Below are 17,679 nucleotides of genomic sequence, written 5' to 3' on the forward strand. Positions count from 1 at the left end.
TTTTAAATGTTGAGATTCGTCAGCTTTTTCACTCTTACCTTCATTAAGAGACTCTTTAGTTCCTCTTTACTTCTTAGCGTTAGAGTGGTGTCATCTGCAAATCTGAGGTTACTGATATTTCTCCCAGCAACATTGATTCCAGCTTGTGCTTCATCCAGCCCAGAATTTCACATAATGTACTCTGCCTATAAGTTAAATAAGCAGAGTGACAATATACAGGCTTGATGTACTCTTTTCCCAATTTTGAACCAGCCCATTGTTCCATATCCAGTTCTATCTGTTGTTTCTTGAACTGCATACAGATTTTGCAGGATGCAGGTAAGGTGATCCGGTATTCCCAGCTCTTTCAGAATTTTCCACAGTTTGTTGTGATCTAGACAAAGACTTTAATATTGTCAGTGAAGCAGAAATAGATATTTCTTGCTTTCTCCATGATTCAACAAATGTTGGTAATTCGATCTCTGATTCTTCTGCCTCTTCAAAACCCAGCTTGGATATCTGGAAGTTCTTGCTTCATGTACTGCTGAAGCCTAGCTTCAAGGATTTTGAGCATAACCTTGCTAGCATGTGAAATGAGTGCAGTTGTACAGTAGCTTGAACATTCTTTGACATTGCCCTTCTTTGGGATTGGAACGAAAACTGACCTTTTCCAGTCCTGTGGCCACTGCTGAATTTTCCAAATTTCCTGACATACTGAGTATAGCAGTGTAACAGCATCAGCATTTAGGATTTTAAGTAGCTCATCTGTAATTCAATCACCTCCATGAACTTTGTTCATAGTAATGCTTCCTAAGGCCCATTTGACTTCATACTCCAAGTCGTAGCCTACCAGCCTCCTACTGTCCATGGGATTTCCCAGACAAGTATACTGAGGTGGGTTGCTGCTTTCTTTTCCAGGGAATCTTCCCGACCCAGGGATCGAACCTGTGTCTCCTACATTGGCAGGCAGATTCTTTACCACTGGGCCACCAGGGAAGCCCCATTCATACATATAAATCTCTAAAAATACAACTATAATATTGTGAAAAGTATATTATACAATATGTATAGTTGTGTATCAATAATACATATACATACAACATAACACAATAATTATTTGGTTTTATCTAATATATAATCCTGCCAGGCGTGCTACAATTCATAGGGTCTCAAACAGTTGGACACGCCTGAGCGACTGAACTGAACTGAATATATAATGCATAATCAAATTTCTTTATTGTCTCAATGTAGTTGGTTTGTTTAAATCAGAATTCAGGCAGTATCCTGTCATTTCATGATTTTATTGTCTCTTTTTAAAAAATAGTTTTATTGAAATATGTACAAACAGAAAGTTGTATCACAGTCTGATGAATATTCACCCACCAACCAGCATATTATTAGCACCCAGAATCACTTTATGCCCCCTCTGATTCACTGTTCTTTCTTCCCCAAAGGTCAACACTGTCTTGATTTTGTTGCAAATAGATTAGCTTTGCCTGTTTTTGAACTTGATAAAAAGTGGAATTATGTAGTGTATACATTTTTCTTTCTTAGTTTCTTTCCAACATCCATTGGATCATAGCAAAAGGAAGAGAATTCCAGAAAAACATCTATTTCTGCCTCATTGACTATGCTAAAGTCTTTGTATAGATCACAACAAACTGGAAAATTCTGAAAGAGATGGGAATACCAGAGCACCTTACCTGCCTCCTGAGAAACCTGTATGGAAATTAATTTTCATTCCTCAAATCAACTGATAGAAAAATATTGCAATTCTGTGGGAAAATGATATACCTGCTTTAATGCTTATGATCAGATGACACTGCTTTCAGAAATATTTAGGAAAGACTTCTGCCTTGACAAATATGTTTTTTGCCTGAATTTGTAAAATGCACATTGAACAATTCAGGCAGTAGGAAAGAATACAGAAGCATTTGTAAGTTTGCTGTATAGAATTGAAGACCACAAAGAGTGTGGATTATAATCTTGTTATATAGACATGGCAAAACTTTCTTTTGATTGTAATCTCAGGATCTGATTTTTAGAGGGGACCATAGAGGTCATCTAGCTGACAGGTTTTGGAATTCAGTCTTGTGTTTACAGTTGAATGTCCCTTGTATTCCCATTATCTCTTCACTAAAAATAAATGTGGTGAATGCTAATAAAATGTGATCTCTTTGGAAAACCAAAAAAAAAAAAAAAAAGAAGCAACAGTTAGAACTGGACATGGAACAACAGACTGGTTCCAAATTGGGAAAGGAGTACCTCAAGTCTGTATATTGTTACCCTGTTTATTTAACTTATATGCAGAGTACATCATGTAAAATGCCAGGCTGGATGAAGCGCAAGCTGGAATCAAGATTGTGGGGAGAAATATCAATAACTTCAGATATGCAGATGACACCACCCTTATGGCATAAAGCGAAGAGGAATTAAAGAGCCTCTTGAAGGTGAAAGAGGAGAGTGAAAAAGCTAGCTTAAAGCTCAACATTCAAAAAAATGAAGACCATGGCATCTGGTCCTACCAGTTTACGGCAAATAGATGGAGAAACAAAGGAAATGGTGAAGGACGTGATTTTCTTGGGTTCCAAAATCACTGTGGATGGTGACTGCAGCCATGAAATTAAAAGATGCTTGTTCCTTGGAAGGTAAGCAATGACAAACCTAAACAGCATATTACAAAGCAGAGACATTACCTTATCTCCAAAGGCCTGTATAGTCAAAGCTATGGTTTTTTCAGTAGTCATGTAGTAATGTGAGAGATGGACAATAAAAAACTCTGAGCACTGAAGAACTGATGCCTTCAAACTCTGGTACTGGAGAGGACTCTTGAGAGTCCTTTGGACAGGAAGGCTATCAAACTAGTCAGTCCTAAAGGAACTCTATCCTGAATATTCACTGGAAGAACTGATGTTGAAGTGCCAATACTTTAACCACCTGATGCAAAGAGTTAACTCATTGGGAAAGACCCTGATGCTGGGAAAGACTGAAGGTAGGAGGAGAAGGGGATGACTCAGTGGTCATGAATTTGAGCAAACTCCGGGAGATGGTGAAGGACAGGGAAGCATGGTGCGCTGCAGTCCATGGGGTCGCAAAGAGTCAGACACAACTGAGCAACTGAACAGCAACAGCAGACACTGTTCTTTCTTGGTCTTTCAACTCAGCAGTATGTTCTTGTATTCAAATATGTTGCCTGTAGTGTTATTTGTTTGCTTCCATTATCGAGTAAAATTCTACTGTATGAATATACAACAGTTTGCTTTTTCAATTTACTGTAAATGGACATCTTGAGAACTACATTTCATAATCCCAAATGTGCCAAGGGATCAACATAGTGTCTGACAGAGAAAGTCCAATTGATATTTATATAGTGCCTGTTATTTAATATTTGCTTATTGCATATTGATTCATTTGAATTTTGTTTCATCTAATGGGAAAATTTTAGATTTTCATGAGTAGTTGAGTATTTTTTTTCTCACGCTGTGGTCTTTTAATTGTAGTGATTCTTGTTCTAATTGGCAGCCTGAATTATGTCACTTTAACATTATGTTTGCTTTCCTTTCCCATTCAATATTTACAATAGATTGAAAATATTTACAATAGATTGAGTTTTTGTTTTTCTTCCGAGCCCTGTATGTAATACTTTTGTTTAATTCTAGCCCTGACTCTCACCTGAGATTATTGACTGCAGAGCCACAGTCTTTGATTTCAAATCCCTGCCTTATCACTTACTAGCTGTGTTACTGTGAGGGTTTGTGTCTTCTCTGTGCCTTTGTTTGTTCATCTGTAAAGTTGGGGATAATAATACCTATTGCATAGGGTGTTCATAAAAATTAAATGAATTAAACTAAAGTACTTAGAACAATGTCTAGCTGTTATTATCATCCTTATCTGTAGTTCTCAAGTTTTGTGTCTCAGTTATTAATTTTTATCTGTAAGTCCACATAATATTATCACTCTTACTTACTGGCAAAAGTATCTTCATTTAAGAGGAAACTTTGTTTATTTGTCACATCAAATATAGTTTGTTTGCCCTGACACGTTTTCATTATTTTCTTTATTTGGCTTGAAATTTCACTTGAGATTTGCTTCTTGCTACTAGAGTTCACATGTTGTTTCTTCTGATTGTTTTTGTTTTTGTTTTCCATATTTTTACTTCTCAAGTCTGCAGGTACTAACAGAATTAAAAGTTGGTTACAATGTAAGAAAAATAGATTAAGAAGTGCTTCTCATAATCTGATTGTTTAAAAATGGAATTGTATTTAATATATAAGAAACACTCTTATTTTCTCTGTATTAAATTGTTTTCTGTTGTTGGAAACAGACCTGGTGACTAAATGCTTCTGAAATTGTGTTGGGTCTTTATTCTGGTGAGTTGAACATTTGCTGTTAAAACCCTGGGCAGTGACTTGAATTGTTTCTTTCTTGGGTGAAAGGCTCTGTTACTTAGCAACAGCTAATATCCTATGATGATAGGAAAACACCCAGAGACCACACAGGAGAAATCTTACTGGCTTTTGTAGCCAAGGACAAGTGCTGATGCTTTGATACAGATTTATGAGCAACTTGGGATTCTTTTCTTCAGATAATGTTGTCATGGGGCTGGAGAATCCATGTTTAAAACAATTGTGACTGTTCAGCTGAGTCAAAAGACTGTTCTCTCTCTCTCTCTCTGTCTTTCTTCTCTTGTTATTCTAGTCTGATGTTTATTCAGGGATACTAATGCCTGGAGCCTAAAGAAGGGAGTTACATATCTCCTAATCTTTGATTTGTATTTAGAAATGGAAGATGTCTAGGTTATTTGGAATAGGAACTACTTCCACTGGACTAACACCCTGTGGAACTCAATGAAAATCAATGTAAAGATTGACTTTTGGAAACGTTTTTAGGAAATACCAGTAATGGGTATGTTACTAAAACAGGCTAGTACTTCCTTGATTTATCTGGGTGGATGGATGTTTGTTTATAGGAAACAAAGTATGAATTCCTTGGATTTCTTTTCTTAATTTTAGAGGAAAACCTCATTGACTTGAAATAAAATAATAATTTTTACCCCTCCTCAATGTTTTTTTAGTGAAACTGAAATAAATACATCTTTAAAATACTATTCTCTTTTTACCTCTCCTCTTCCACATATCTGTTCCCCCATCTACTGGTTGCCATGAAAATGCGTCCCAGTACCCCATAGAGCAAATGCCAGGCTCTACAGTGTGGGGTTCCCCTGTAGTGAGGTAGAGTCTTAAATGCTGTAGAACAGTTTGTGCTGACTCAGCCGTACACAGAAAGACCTCAGCTATGACTTCTCTCTTAAATTCTTAATTAGCGAACGCGCTTGTGATTTCTCGACTTTTCAAAGATGAGAATTCAGGTTTACTTTTCCTCCAAACACTAACTAACTTTTCTTCCCTTCTCCCCTTTTGAAATTCTGGTTCAACATTTATTATACCCACAGAGTAGAAGCAATTGCTAATGGAAATTACAGAAAACATTTGAAATTGGAGAAGGAGAGGGGCAGCCTAGGAGCGGAGGAGAAAGACTGAGGTTCAGATTTCAAAGTAATCTATTGTATAGTCAATAGATTATACTAGATTATAATTAAATTATAATATAATTTACATATTATATAATTATAAATTATAATAGATTACGATAGAATATTTTATAGTCAATAGATGGACATGAATTTGAGCAAGCTCTGGGAGATGGTGATGGACAGGGAAGCCTGGTGTGCTGCAGTCCATGGGGTCACAAAGAGTTGGACATGATTGAGTGACTGAACTGAACTGATTGTATAGTCAAGACAAATTTTTCATTTAATCCTAAAGTATAATTGTGGAGCCGAAGATAATCTCCATATTAGATTAGTTCTGTGTTGGACATATTTAATGCCTGTCTTAAATTTGGTGTCTGTGAACTTTATGTTTGATTGTCATGACTGCTGTAGAAAAAAATTTTTGCAATTGCATGGGAGATTAGTGTTTTGTTTACAGACCCAGCTGCCCATGAGAATCATCTAAGGATCTTGTTACACAGAAAACTTTACCCAATTTCTAAAATTTTCCTCAGTCTTGCTGGCTTAGCATCTGCTAGTGGAGCCCAATCATGATTCTCTTTTATAGGCTCTGAGGATAAATTTTAGGTAACCAGCCTGGCAAATAATCTAAGACTAAAGCCTGGCATTGTTTGAGTTCTCTTAAGGGAGCACCTTATTATTTAAAATTCTTCTAATCTAAGAGACAGCTGTGTTATGAGAGTACATAGCTCTTATTTTCTTCAGTAAACCTGGCTCCAGCTCCGGCCAGATGACCTTACTTCTCTGAATGTCAGTCCAGCTTGCCTGCAAATGGAGGTGTTTACAAAAATGTGGGAAAGATTCAATGATGAATGATGAATTCATGATGAAATGTGAAGGTTTTTTTTGTAAGGAGATGTTATATTAACTTGAGGATTCTAAAGATAGCTTTTTTAATGAGGGAGAAATTGGAAGTCATTTTTGTTCTTTAAGATGCTATTGGAGAAACTTAACATAATATGGTAAAGAAAAAACTGAAGTACAAACATCATTCAGTCTTTTACTCAGTTCAGTCACCCAGTCGTGTCAAACTCTTTGCAACCCAATGGACAGCAGCACGCCATGCCTCCCTGTCCATCACCAACTCCCAGAGTTTACCCAAACATGTCCATTGGGTTGGTGATGCCATCCAACCATCTCATACCCTTCTCGTCCTGCCTTCAATCTTTTGCAGCATCAGTGTCTTTTCAAATGAGTCAGCTCTACACATCAGGTGGCCAAAGTATTGGAGTTTCAACTTCAACATCAGTCCCTCCAATGAACACCCAGGTCTGATCTCCTTTAGGATGGACTGGTTGTATCTCCTTGCAGTCCAAGGGGTTCTCAAGAGTCTTCTCCAACACCACAGTTTAAAAGCATCAATTCTTTGGTGCTAATCTTTCATTATAGACCAACTCTCACATCCATACGTGACTACTGGAAAAACTATAGCCTTGACTAGATGGACCTTTGTTGGCAAAGTAACATCTCTGCTTTTTAATATGCTGTCTAGATTGGTCATAACTTTCCTTTCAAGGAGTAAGCATCTTTTAATTTCATGGCTGCAGTCACCATCTGCAGTGATTTTAGAGCCCTCAAAAATAAAATCAGCCACTGTTTCCCCATCTATTTGCCATAAATTGATGAGAACAGATGCCATGATCTTAGTTTTCTGAACGTTGAGCTTTAAGCCAACTTTTTCACTCTCCTCTTTCACTTTCATCAAGACGTTCTTTAGTTCTTCTTTGCTTTCTGCCATAAGTGTGTCATCTGCATGTCTGAGGTTATTGAGATTTCTCCCTGCAGTCTTGATTCCAGCTTGTGCTTCATCCAGCCCAGCATTTCTTACGATGTACTCTGCTTATAAGTTAAATAAGCAGGGTGACAATAAACAGCCTTGACATACTCCTTTTCCTATTCAGAACCAGTCTGTTGTTCCATGTCCAGTTCTAACTGTTACTTCTTGACCTGCATACAGATTTCTCAAGAGACAGATCAGGTGGTCTGGTATTCCAATCTCTTTCAGAATTTTCCACAGTTTATTGTGATCCACACAGTCAGAGGCTTTGGCATAGTCAATAAAGCAGAAATAGATGTTTTTCTAGAACTCTCTTGTTTTTTTGATGATCCAGCAGATGTTGAAAATTTGATCTCTGGTTCCTCTGCCTTTTCTAAAACCAGCTTGAACATCTGGAAGTTCAGGGTTCATGTATTGCTGAAGCCTGGCTTGGCGAATTTTGAGCATTACTTTACTAGCGTGTGAGATGAGTGCAATTATGTGGGAGTTTGAGCATTCTTTGGCATTGCCTTTCTTTGGGATTGGAATGAAAACTGACCTTTTCCAGTCCTGTGGCCACTGTTGAGTTTTCCAAATTTGCTGACATATTGAGTGCAGCACTTTCACAGCATCATCTTTTAGGATTTGAAATAGCTCAACTGGAATTCCATCACTTCTACTAGCTTTGTTCGTAGTGATGCTTCCTAAGGCCCACTTGACTTAACATCCCAGGATGTCTGGCTCTAGGTGAGTGATCACACCATCATGATTATCTGGGTCGTGAAGATCATTTTGTGCAGTTCTTCTGTATATTCTTGCCACCTCTTTGTAATAGCTTCTGCTTCAGTTGGGTGCATAGCATTCCTGTTGTTTACTGTGCCCATCTTTGCATGAAATGTTCCCTTGCTATCTCTAATTTTCTTGAAGAGATCCCTAGTCTTTCCCATTCTGTTTTTTTCCTCTATTTCTTTGCACTGATCACTGAGAAAGGCTTTCTCATCTCTCCTTGCTATTCTTTGGAACTCTGCATTCAGATGCTTATATCTTTCCTTTTCTCCTTTGCTTTTCCCTTCTCTTCTTTTCACAGCTATTTATAAGGCCTCCTCAGACAACCATTTTGCTCTTTTGCATTTCTTTTTCTTGGGAATGGTCTTGATCCCTGTCTCCTGTACTATGTCACGAACCTCTGTCCATAGTTCATCAGGCACTCTGTCTATCAGATCTAGTCCCTTAAATCTATTCTCACTTCCACTGTATAATCATGAGGGATTTGATTTAGGGCATACCTGAATGGTCTCGTGGTTTTCCCTACTTTCTTTAATTTAAAGTCTGAATTTGGCAATAAGGAGTTCATGATCTGAGCCACAGTCAGCTCCCAATCTTGTTTTTGCTGACTGTATAGGGCTTCTCCATTTTTGGCTGCAAAGAGTATAATCAATCTGATTTTGGTGTTGGCCATCTGGTGATGTCCATGTGTAGAGACTTCTCTTGTGTTGTTGGAAGAGGGTATTTGCTATGACTAGTGCATTCTCTTGGCAAAACTATTAGCCTTTGCCCTGCTTCATTCTGTACTCTAAGGCCAAATTTGCCTGTTACTCCAGGTGTTTCTTCACTTCCTACTTTTGCTTTCCAGTCTCCTATAATAAAAAGGACATCTTTTTTGGATGTTAGTTCTAAAAGGTCTTGTAGGTGTTTAGTTTCTAGCTATAAATTACCATTATAGCATTGTGTTCCTTTCTTCAGTCTTATGTCTTTATTTATAAATTGGATGAAGCTGTGCAATAAGAGAAGGCAGCTTTACACAATAATGTAGCTTGTTTTGCCTGATTTAAAAGTCTCTGGTTTTATGATGTGGTAAAATATAGCATTTAATTTATCTGAAGAGTTGGACCTGCCATCTTTTAAGGCCTTTGTAGCTATGGATTTGAATAAACATTGTAGGATAACTCAAATTCTGAAGCTTGAAAATGGTAATACAAATTTAACTGAAAATTAAAGATCATCTGTGTTATAGAACATTGGACATTTTCATTGTCTTACTGCTTTTCCTGTTTTATAACGCACTGAAAAAAGAGAGAGAGGGTGGGGAGAGAGAGAACATAAGTAAGATAAAGTTATCAATCTTTTTTGCTTTTTAAGCTTCTTCAGTTTAATAGAGTTGATTTTTAAAGATAATGTATACATGGTACTTAGATTTTCTAGTGGTCCTAATGGATTTTGTTACTATGTATACAAATGCAAAGAAGAAAGAAGCCATTTTTCTACTTCCTTTGCCTGAAGGAATTCATTGTCTTTGCAACAAATTGCATGTGTCTAATGCTTTTAGGTCTCAGTTGACTTTTATGTAGCGTTGTTTGGGGCAGTGGCCAAAGTGCAGGCAGAGCAATTGAAGAAGACCTTAGAAATCATCTGTTTATGCTTCCAACAGGCATATATTGTATTAGTATGTATTAACCACCTAATGTATACCAGGCACTAAGTGCAGAAGACAGCGGGATATACTAGAAACTGTGGGGCCTATATTCTAGGATAGGGCAATAGAAAGAAAGAATTCTAAAAAAGATACTTTCAGATAGTACTATGAAGACAGACAAACAAAACTGGGTTTGCATTCTTATTATATCAGTTTCCAGCTGGTTATTCAACATCAGAATCTTTTCCCCATATCTTGAATGCAGAGATGATCATTTGTACCTGATAGGGTGTTTTTTAGCATAAATGGAGAAAATTTATTGAATGATTTTTAGCACAGTTTCTGCAACTTAGCAGGTCCCCAATAAATTATTACTAAAACTTCAAAACCATTCAAGGATGCTCAGCTCTTTCTTGTTCTGGGATTTGCTTTTTTTTTTTTTTTAACTGAGCTTTATTCTGTTGATCTTATCCCCTTCTCCTAATTTTTTTTTGAAATAATTTAAAAAAGTCAAGGAAAGCTGAATAACCCTTTTTATAGGCAAATAAAGCTGGAATAAGTTGGGTGTGGGGTTATTGGAAACGACAGCTAAAATGAGGTTTGAGCATTATGGAATAGAAGGTATATCTGACCAATAGGATGAGAATTGGCTAGACTATCTATAATACTTATTGTCATTTGCAGACATTAATTGGTTTTTCAGATGATACAGTGAAATGGATGGGTGATTTCAGCTGCTGGTATTTCTCTCACAGTTTTTCTCTCTCTGAATTAGAATTACTGATATGTATGCCTGTCTTCAATGATAGATTTTAATGCCCTTGAAAAGAAGTTCTGTGTGTGCCCTTCACAACACAAGCCTGACATGAATTTGGATTCAATCAACATTTGTTAATTGAAAAAAATGGGAATATGCTAGTGTCATAACAACAACAACAAAAAACTGGCCAGAATAATAGGGCTGCTGGTTTCAAAAATTAGGATAACAAATCTACAACTTAGTCCCTTGGTGGAATGTTGATGTGGGAACCAGCTTTTTGAAGGGTCTTTTAAACCTGTAGATAGGGTTTCGGTTTTTTTTAATTGTGGTAAAATATACATAACAAATACACCATTTTAATTACTTTTAAGTGTAGAGTTCAGTAGCATGAAGTACAGTCACATTGTTGTACAACTATGATTACCGTCCACCTCCAGATCTTTTATATCTTCCCAGACCGAAACTATGGAAAGGTTTTAATTTCACACTTGACTAACACACAGTTTTAAAGCCACCTCAGTGGCCTACAGACCAGGGACAGTCACTGGAAACAGTGCTGTTATTCCTTTGCACCTCACAAGGTTGTCCTTGGAACTCCTCAGTATAAGAAACTCAAATAAGAGAGTCTGGGAAAGAACGATGTCAGCCCCTTCCTCTCCTGATTGCTGTTGGAGGACAGTGTGCCTGCTTCCTTCATTCCATCGTGGGGAACTACTACCTCAGTTTTCCTCAAGACAGATAAAGAAGAAAAGAGTAGCTTTGGCACCAACTGAAAACTAACAAAACCTCAGCATAACTGAATGATAAAGACGAAATCATGACCAAATCGGTCCCTAATGTTATTTGGAGTCTATGTCCCAGGAATTTTTAGTTAGCATCCATTTTATGCTAACAGCTTAAATAAGAAATCTGCAATTTATAGAGGTTCAGCATTTGTCCAAGAAACTAGTGGTGTTAAGTGCCTCAACTAAGGATTTGAATTGAATTCTAACCCTTGGGCCCTTGCTCTTTCTATTCTGCCACAAGAATGTATTGCTAGAGATTCACCTTTTGTAGCACTTGGGTTGTTCATCAGTTGTGATGGAGCCACTATTTACCAAAGGAAGATCCCTCTTGATCCTCCTTTGGAGGAGGGTCATTAATCATTTGCAAGTCTAAGCAGTTGCATATACAGTTAATGGTCATGGAGGTTATTTCTTTTTTTCTCAGAAGATTGAACAAGTCAGACAAATTTTGGTAACTGGAAGTCTTTTTATATTAACACTAAAACCTTTCTCAGCTCATTCTGTTTTTTCAGTTCCCAGGGGCATGAGATTGCATTAAATATAATCTTTCATAGCATATTACTGTCATTGGTCAGCTGGGAGTCCCTGTTTGCTTTTCTTTGCTCCCTTTTATTCCTATCTCTTTCCAGCCACTGTAATTAACCATTCTAATGTGTTAGCTATTTGTGTTTTGACTGTGAAGAAGGCTGAGCGCCGAAGAATTGATGCTTTTGAACTGTGGTGTTGGAGAAGACTCTTGAGAGTCCCTTGGACTGCAAGGAGATCCAACCAGTCCATTCTGAAGGAGATCAGCCCTGGGATTTCTTTGGAAGGAATGATGCTAAAGCTGAAACTCCAGTACTTTGGCCACCTCATGCGAAGAGTTGACTCATTGGAAAAGACTCTGATGCTGGGAGGGATTGGGGGCAAGAGGAGAAGGGGACGACAGAGGATGAGATGGCTGGATGGCATCACTGACTCGATGGACGTGAGTCTGAGTGAACTCCGGAGTTGGTGATGGACAGGGAGGCCTGGCGTGCTGCAATTCATGGGGTCGCAAAGAGTTGGACATGACTGAGCGACTGATCTGATCTGATATGAACTTTCAAAATATGTGTTGTGGTTTTTGTGTGGAATCTTAATTCACATAAATAGTATTACATAATGTGTTGACCCCATTCTGTTTGTCCCCCTTTTCATTCAGCACTGTTTACAAAATCTCTTTATGTTAGTATTGGCATTAATTTATTTTAATTATTAATCTATGTCAAAACAGAAGAGGACTTTAATTATTTTTTGTTGTTACAGTTTTTCATAGTTTTATTGCACCATGTCCAAAGAGACAGCTTATATGATACTGATTTTTTTGTGGTTTCTTTTATGGTCTAATACACAGTCTGTTTCTGTAATTGTTCTGTGTGTGCCTCCCCAAAGTGTGTATTTTCTGTCAGATGTAACATTCCCTTAAATACAATACCTTGAGCTTATTGAGTTGTCAGTCTTCAGTTTATTTTTTTTAATCTTCTGCTTTATTATTTTCTGAGAAAGATGTGTTAACATTTTATTTTAGTTTCCTTAACTGTGGTATCATTTCTTAACTATTTTACCTTAGAAATCCAGTAAACAATACAGTTGAAAGCATAACTGCTCTGGTTGAATCTGGAAGAACACGTCTTAAATCGAGTGTCCTTTCAAGAGCCCATCTCCAGAGTACCTTAAGGCACCTCTGCAGAATCCTTAAATTGGAATATTATTTCTGTAAACAAGCTATCAATTAACCCTTTAACCTTGCACTCTTATTTCTTGTTACCCACCCACTAACTTAAACAATTTTCGATTCAAAGCCAGATGGACTTTTACATCCCCTTCTCATCCCTCTGCATGGGAGTTTTTACCCTTGCCATTTGGTCCACCAGAATTCTTCTTCACATAACCAAACTCTATAACTTATTCAAAACCGTTCTTGTATATCCAAAGAACAAAAAAACTAATTAAAAAAGATATATACACAATTCAGTGTTATTAGAAGCTTTATTTACCATAGTCAGGCAACCTAAGTGTCCATACATACATGAATGGGTAAAAGAGATGTGGTATGGAATGGAATACTACTCAGCCATAAAAAAGATACTGCCATTTGCGACAACATGGATGGGCCTAGAAGGTATTATACTAAGCCAGATAAGGACAAATACAAATGTGGAATCTAAAAAAAAAAAAAACAAATGAACAAACTAAACAAAACAGAAACAGACCTACAGGTACAGAGAACAAACTGGTGGTCACCAGAGGTGGGGAGTGGTTGGCAAAATAGGTGAAGGGTATTAGGACGTACAAGCTTCCACTTATTAATAAACCATGGGATGTAATGTCCAGTATAGGGATTATGTTCAGTAATATTGTAATAACTTTGTATGGTTTAGCTTTGTGATAGCTATGGGTGGTTACCAGACTTACTATGGTGATGTATTTGTCATGTATATAAATGATGAATCACTATTTTGTGTATCGGAAACTGATATTATATGTCAACTTTACTTCAATTAAGAAAAGAAAAAGAAAGAAAAAAAAAACTTTCTCAAATTCTGCTTCTTTCAAGAAATCTCTTCTAGCCATATCATTTTTTAGAATTCTAAAGCCAATGATTGCTCAGTTCAGTTCAGTCTCTCAGTCGTGTCCAACTCTTTGTGACCTTATGGACTGCAGCACGCTGGGATTCCCTGTCCATCACCAACTCCTGCAGCTTACTCAAACTCATGTCCATCAAGTCGGTGATGCAATCCAACCATCTCATACTCTGTCGTCCCCTTCTCCTCCTGCCTTCAATCTTTCCCAGCATCAGGGTCTTTTCAAATGAGTCAGTTCTTCACATCAGGTGGCCAAAGTATTGGAATTTTAGCTTCAACATCAGTCCTTCCAATGAATATTCAGAACTGATTTCCCTTAGGATGGACTGGAAGGAACTCCTTGCAGTCCAAGGAACTCTCAAGAGTCTTCTCCAACACCACAGTTCAAAAGCATCAATTCTTTGGTGCTCAGCTTTCTTCATAGTCCAACTCTCACATCCATACACGACTACTGGAAAAACCATAGCCTTGACTAGATGGACCTTTGTTGGCAAAGTAATGTCTCTGCTTTTTAATATGCTGTCAAGGTTGGTCATAGCTTTTCTTCCAAGGTGCAAGTGTCTTTTAATTTTATGGCTGCAATCACCATCTGCAGTGATTTTAGAGCCCCCAAAAATAAAGTCAGCCACTTTATCCACTGTGTCCCCATCTATTTGCCATGAAGTGATGGGACTGGATGCCATGATCTTCGTTTTCTGAATGTTGAGCTTTAAGCCAACTTTTTCACTCTCCTCTTTCACTTTCATCAAGAGGCTCTTTAGTTCCTTCGCTTCCTGCCATAAGGGTGCTGTCATCTGCATATCTGAGGTTATTGATATTTCTCCCGGCAATCTTGATTCCAGTTTGTGCTTCATCCAGCAAGACATTTCTCATGATGTACTCTGCGTATAAGTTAAATAAGCAGGGTGACAATATACAGCCTTGACATACACCTTTCCTGATTTGGAACCAGTCTGTTGTTCCATGTCCAGTTCTAACTGTTGCTTGTTGACTTTCATACAGATCTCTCAGTAGACAGCTCAGGTGGTCTGGTATTCCCATCTCTTGAAGAATTTTCCACAGTTTGCTGTGATCCACACAGTCAAAGACTTTGGTGTAGTCAATAAAGCAGAAGTAGGTATTTTTCTGGAATTCTCTTGCTTTTTCGATGATCCGACAGATGTTGGCAATTTGAACTCTGGTTCCTCTGCATTTTCTAAATCCAGTTTGAACATCTGGAAGTTCCTGGTTCATGTATTGCTGAAGCCTGGCTTGGAGAGTTTTGAGCATTACTTTACTAGCGTGTGAGATGAGTGCAATTGTGCGGTAGTTTGAGCATTCTTTGGCATTTCCTTTCTTTGGTATTGGAATGAAAAATGACCTTTTCTAGTACTGTGGCCACTGCTGAGTTTTCCAAGTTTTCCAATGATTGCTAGTGCAGTTAATTTAATGTTTATTCACTGACCTAAATTTACTAATTGATTAATATATATTTAGTGACCAGCATGTGCCATGGTTGGAATTTCTGTTTATAAAGCTGTGAAGTGAAGTGAAGTGAAGGCGTTCAGTTGTGTCTGACTCTCTGAGACCCCATGGACTGCAGCCTACCAGGCTCATTTGTCCCTGGGATTCTCCGTTGTTTACTAGTTCTTGTGTGTGTTTGCTTCCTCTGCTTTGTTGTATAAGCATGTTGAGGGTAACATGTGTTTTGTGTCCTCTATTAATTAAGGTACCCACATAATGGCTTGTTCTTAATAGTTGACTGACAAAAACACTTTGAGTTTATTTACTTCAGTGTTAATGGGGATAATTTTATTTCTATATAGAGGACAGTTTTGTTACATTGCAAGTTCTTTAGTTTACTGTATTTTGCAAAATATGTTCTTTATTATTCATAAGCATGATCAGTGAAAGTTCTCTAAGATTCTCTTCAAAATCCTTATAAAGTAGACAAATTTAACCTCTTTCTAAAATAAGCATTTATGATTAATTATTTCAATGTAAATTTATGTACAAATTAGCCTTTATGAGTTTAAATTTATCTAGTCTCTTTTAAGGCAGTGTTTGTTATATCTGGTAAAGTGATGAGATGGACTAGGCTGTCTTTCTTCCCTTCCCCCTTAACACTAATTATTCCAGTTAAGCTTTCAGTTTGCAAGGTTCCCTCTAAGGACAGTGAACTTAGAGTATAGAGAGTTCCAGCATAGTTGCAGGAGAGCTTGGCTTTTCAGCTGATGAGATGATTGCATCATGTGATGGAGCCACCAGCAAGCCTTTGGGCACTGGTAGCACTCCTGGCCTGAGCTGGTGCTGTTTGGTGTACAAGGCACGTTTGAAGCTGTTATTCCCCACACTGACCTGCCAGTGTAGTTGCGTTGCACAGGTGAAGCATAACCAGCCACATCCTAAAATAGGTAGTTTAGGCTGTAAAATGGAGGTTGCAAGATGAAACAGAAGATCAAATAGAAGAATTATAAAATACCTATAATCCATGAGCCTTTAAGTCCTTTATATTTTATTTCATTTTCCCAACTTCCGTGAAGTGGGAATTATCATGTCCATTTTTTAAAGATGAAGAAGTAGAATTCCATAGAGGTAAAATGAGGTATTAATTAATGGACATTGAGTAAGTGGTAGACGTATGTATTAACTTCAGATCTGACAGCTAAATCAGCATCCTTAATTCCCCTTGTTTTTACTTGCATAACACCCAATATTGTTTTGTACCCTTTGTATACTTTAAAGAGATGTAATTATTTAGAGTTAATGGTTGATTTTCTTTCCTGCTGGACTACAGGTCCGTGAGAGTAGATCCATGTCTGTTTTGTTCAACCAACAGACCAAACATTTTGCTTGGCACATACCTGGCTATCAGTATATATTCTTTGTTTCTCTGGTTCTTTTTTTGAAGGGGAGCAAGTAGTGCAGAGAGGCCAGGTTTTCCACCACATTATGTTAACACTCTTAGGTAAGAAAATGTGTAGAAAATCTAGGCCAGTCCTTGAACCTGAACAGTCAGGGAAGGTTTTATGGGGAGCCATCTTCTTAGATGGAGATCAAATAATCTTTAACTGTAACCTGTATATAAGGCTGCGAATGACCTCAAGTACTTCACTTACAAGAAGGGACAATTCATTGCAGAGGTGTCAGTAAAAATGGGGAAATGCCAATGCCTTGATAATATAGATTCAGGTGCTCTATTTAAATTTTTTAACCTTTTTTTTTAAATTAGAAAAAATCAGGCAAAGATATGCAGATCTGCCTGGAGAACTGCACATTATTGAACTTGAAAAGGATAAGAATGGACTTGGACTCAGCCTCGCTGGTAACAAAGACAGGTCACGCATGAGCATATTTGTGGTGGGAATTAACCCTGAAGGACCTGCTGCCATGGACGGACGAATGCGTATTGGAGATGAACTGTTGGAGGTGAGGGGCGTATATTCTTAATTTTTGTTTGGGTGACATGATTGGATATAGAGGATAGTGTATAAGATGATGAAGTAAAAGAATAAAATGTTATAAATTGCATTTTCTTCAACTATTTGTTATCATTTTCCCAAGCTTATTATATTGTTGCTTACAAATACTATTGGCTGCTTGAGTAAAGACTAATCTCACAAAATAATTTAAAGGCCTTTAAGTAAAATCTCATGAAAACATATTAAAAGAATAGAGCTTGTTTTTGAATATAAATTCCAAAAGATTCAAAACTAATTTGTGTATTAATCTGACATTATTAGTATTTAACAAAATCCTCTTCAGCTTCTGAATTAACTGTAAGTATAACATTTGTTTTTATTGCTGTTGCCATTTAGTTTTTCTGGAA

General features: G+C 37.4%; 1 protein-coding gene across 11 annotated transcripts in view; it reads left to right on the forward strand.

Moving 5' to 3' along the window:
• Window positions 1-17,679, forward strand: part of PATJ (PATJ crumbs cell polarity complex component) — a 389,086-nt gene that overhangs the window by 202,230 nt on the left and 169,177 nt on the right. For 10 of the 11 annotated variants that reach the window (XM_086394286.1, XM_086394288.1, XM_086394293.1 and 7 more), the window contains one exon: window positions 17,083-17,279. In XM_086394286.1, the coding sequence (XP_086250412.1) occupies window positions 17,083-17,279 (197 nt within the window). Of the gene's footprint in view, window positions 1-2,289; window positions 2,628-17,082; window positions 17,280-17,679 lie in introns of those variants that run through there. The other variant, XM_086394299.1, reaches the window with a different exon arrangement.

The sequence above is a fragment of the Bos grunniens genome, chromosome 3 (genome assembly GCF_055505025.1).
Source record: "Bos grunniens cultivar Pamir isolate PY7600 chromosome 3, Bosgru_T2T1.0, whole genome shotgun sequence".
NCBI lineage: Eukaryota > Metazoa > Chordata > Mammalia > Artiodactyla > Bovidae > Bos > Bos grunniens.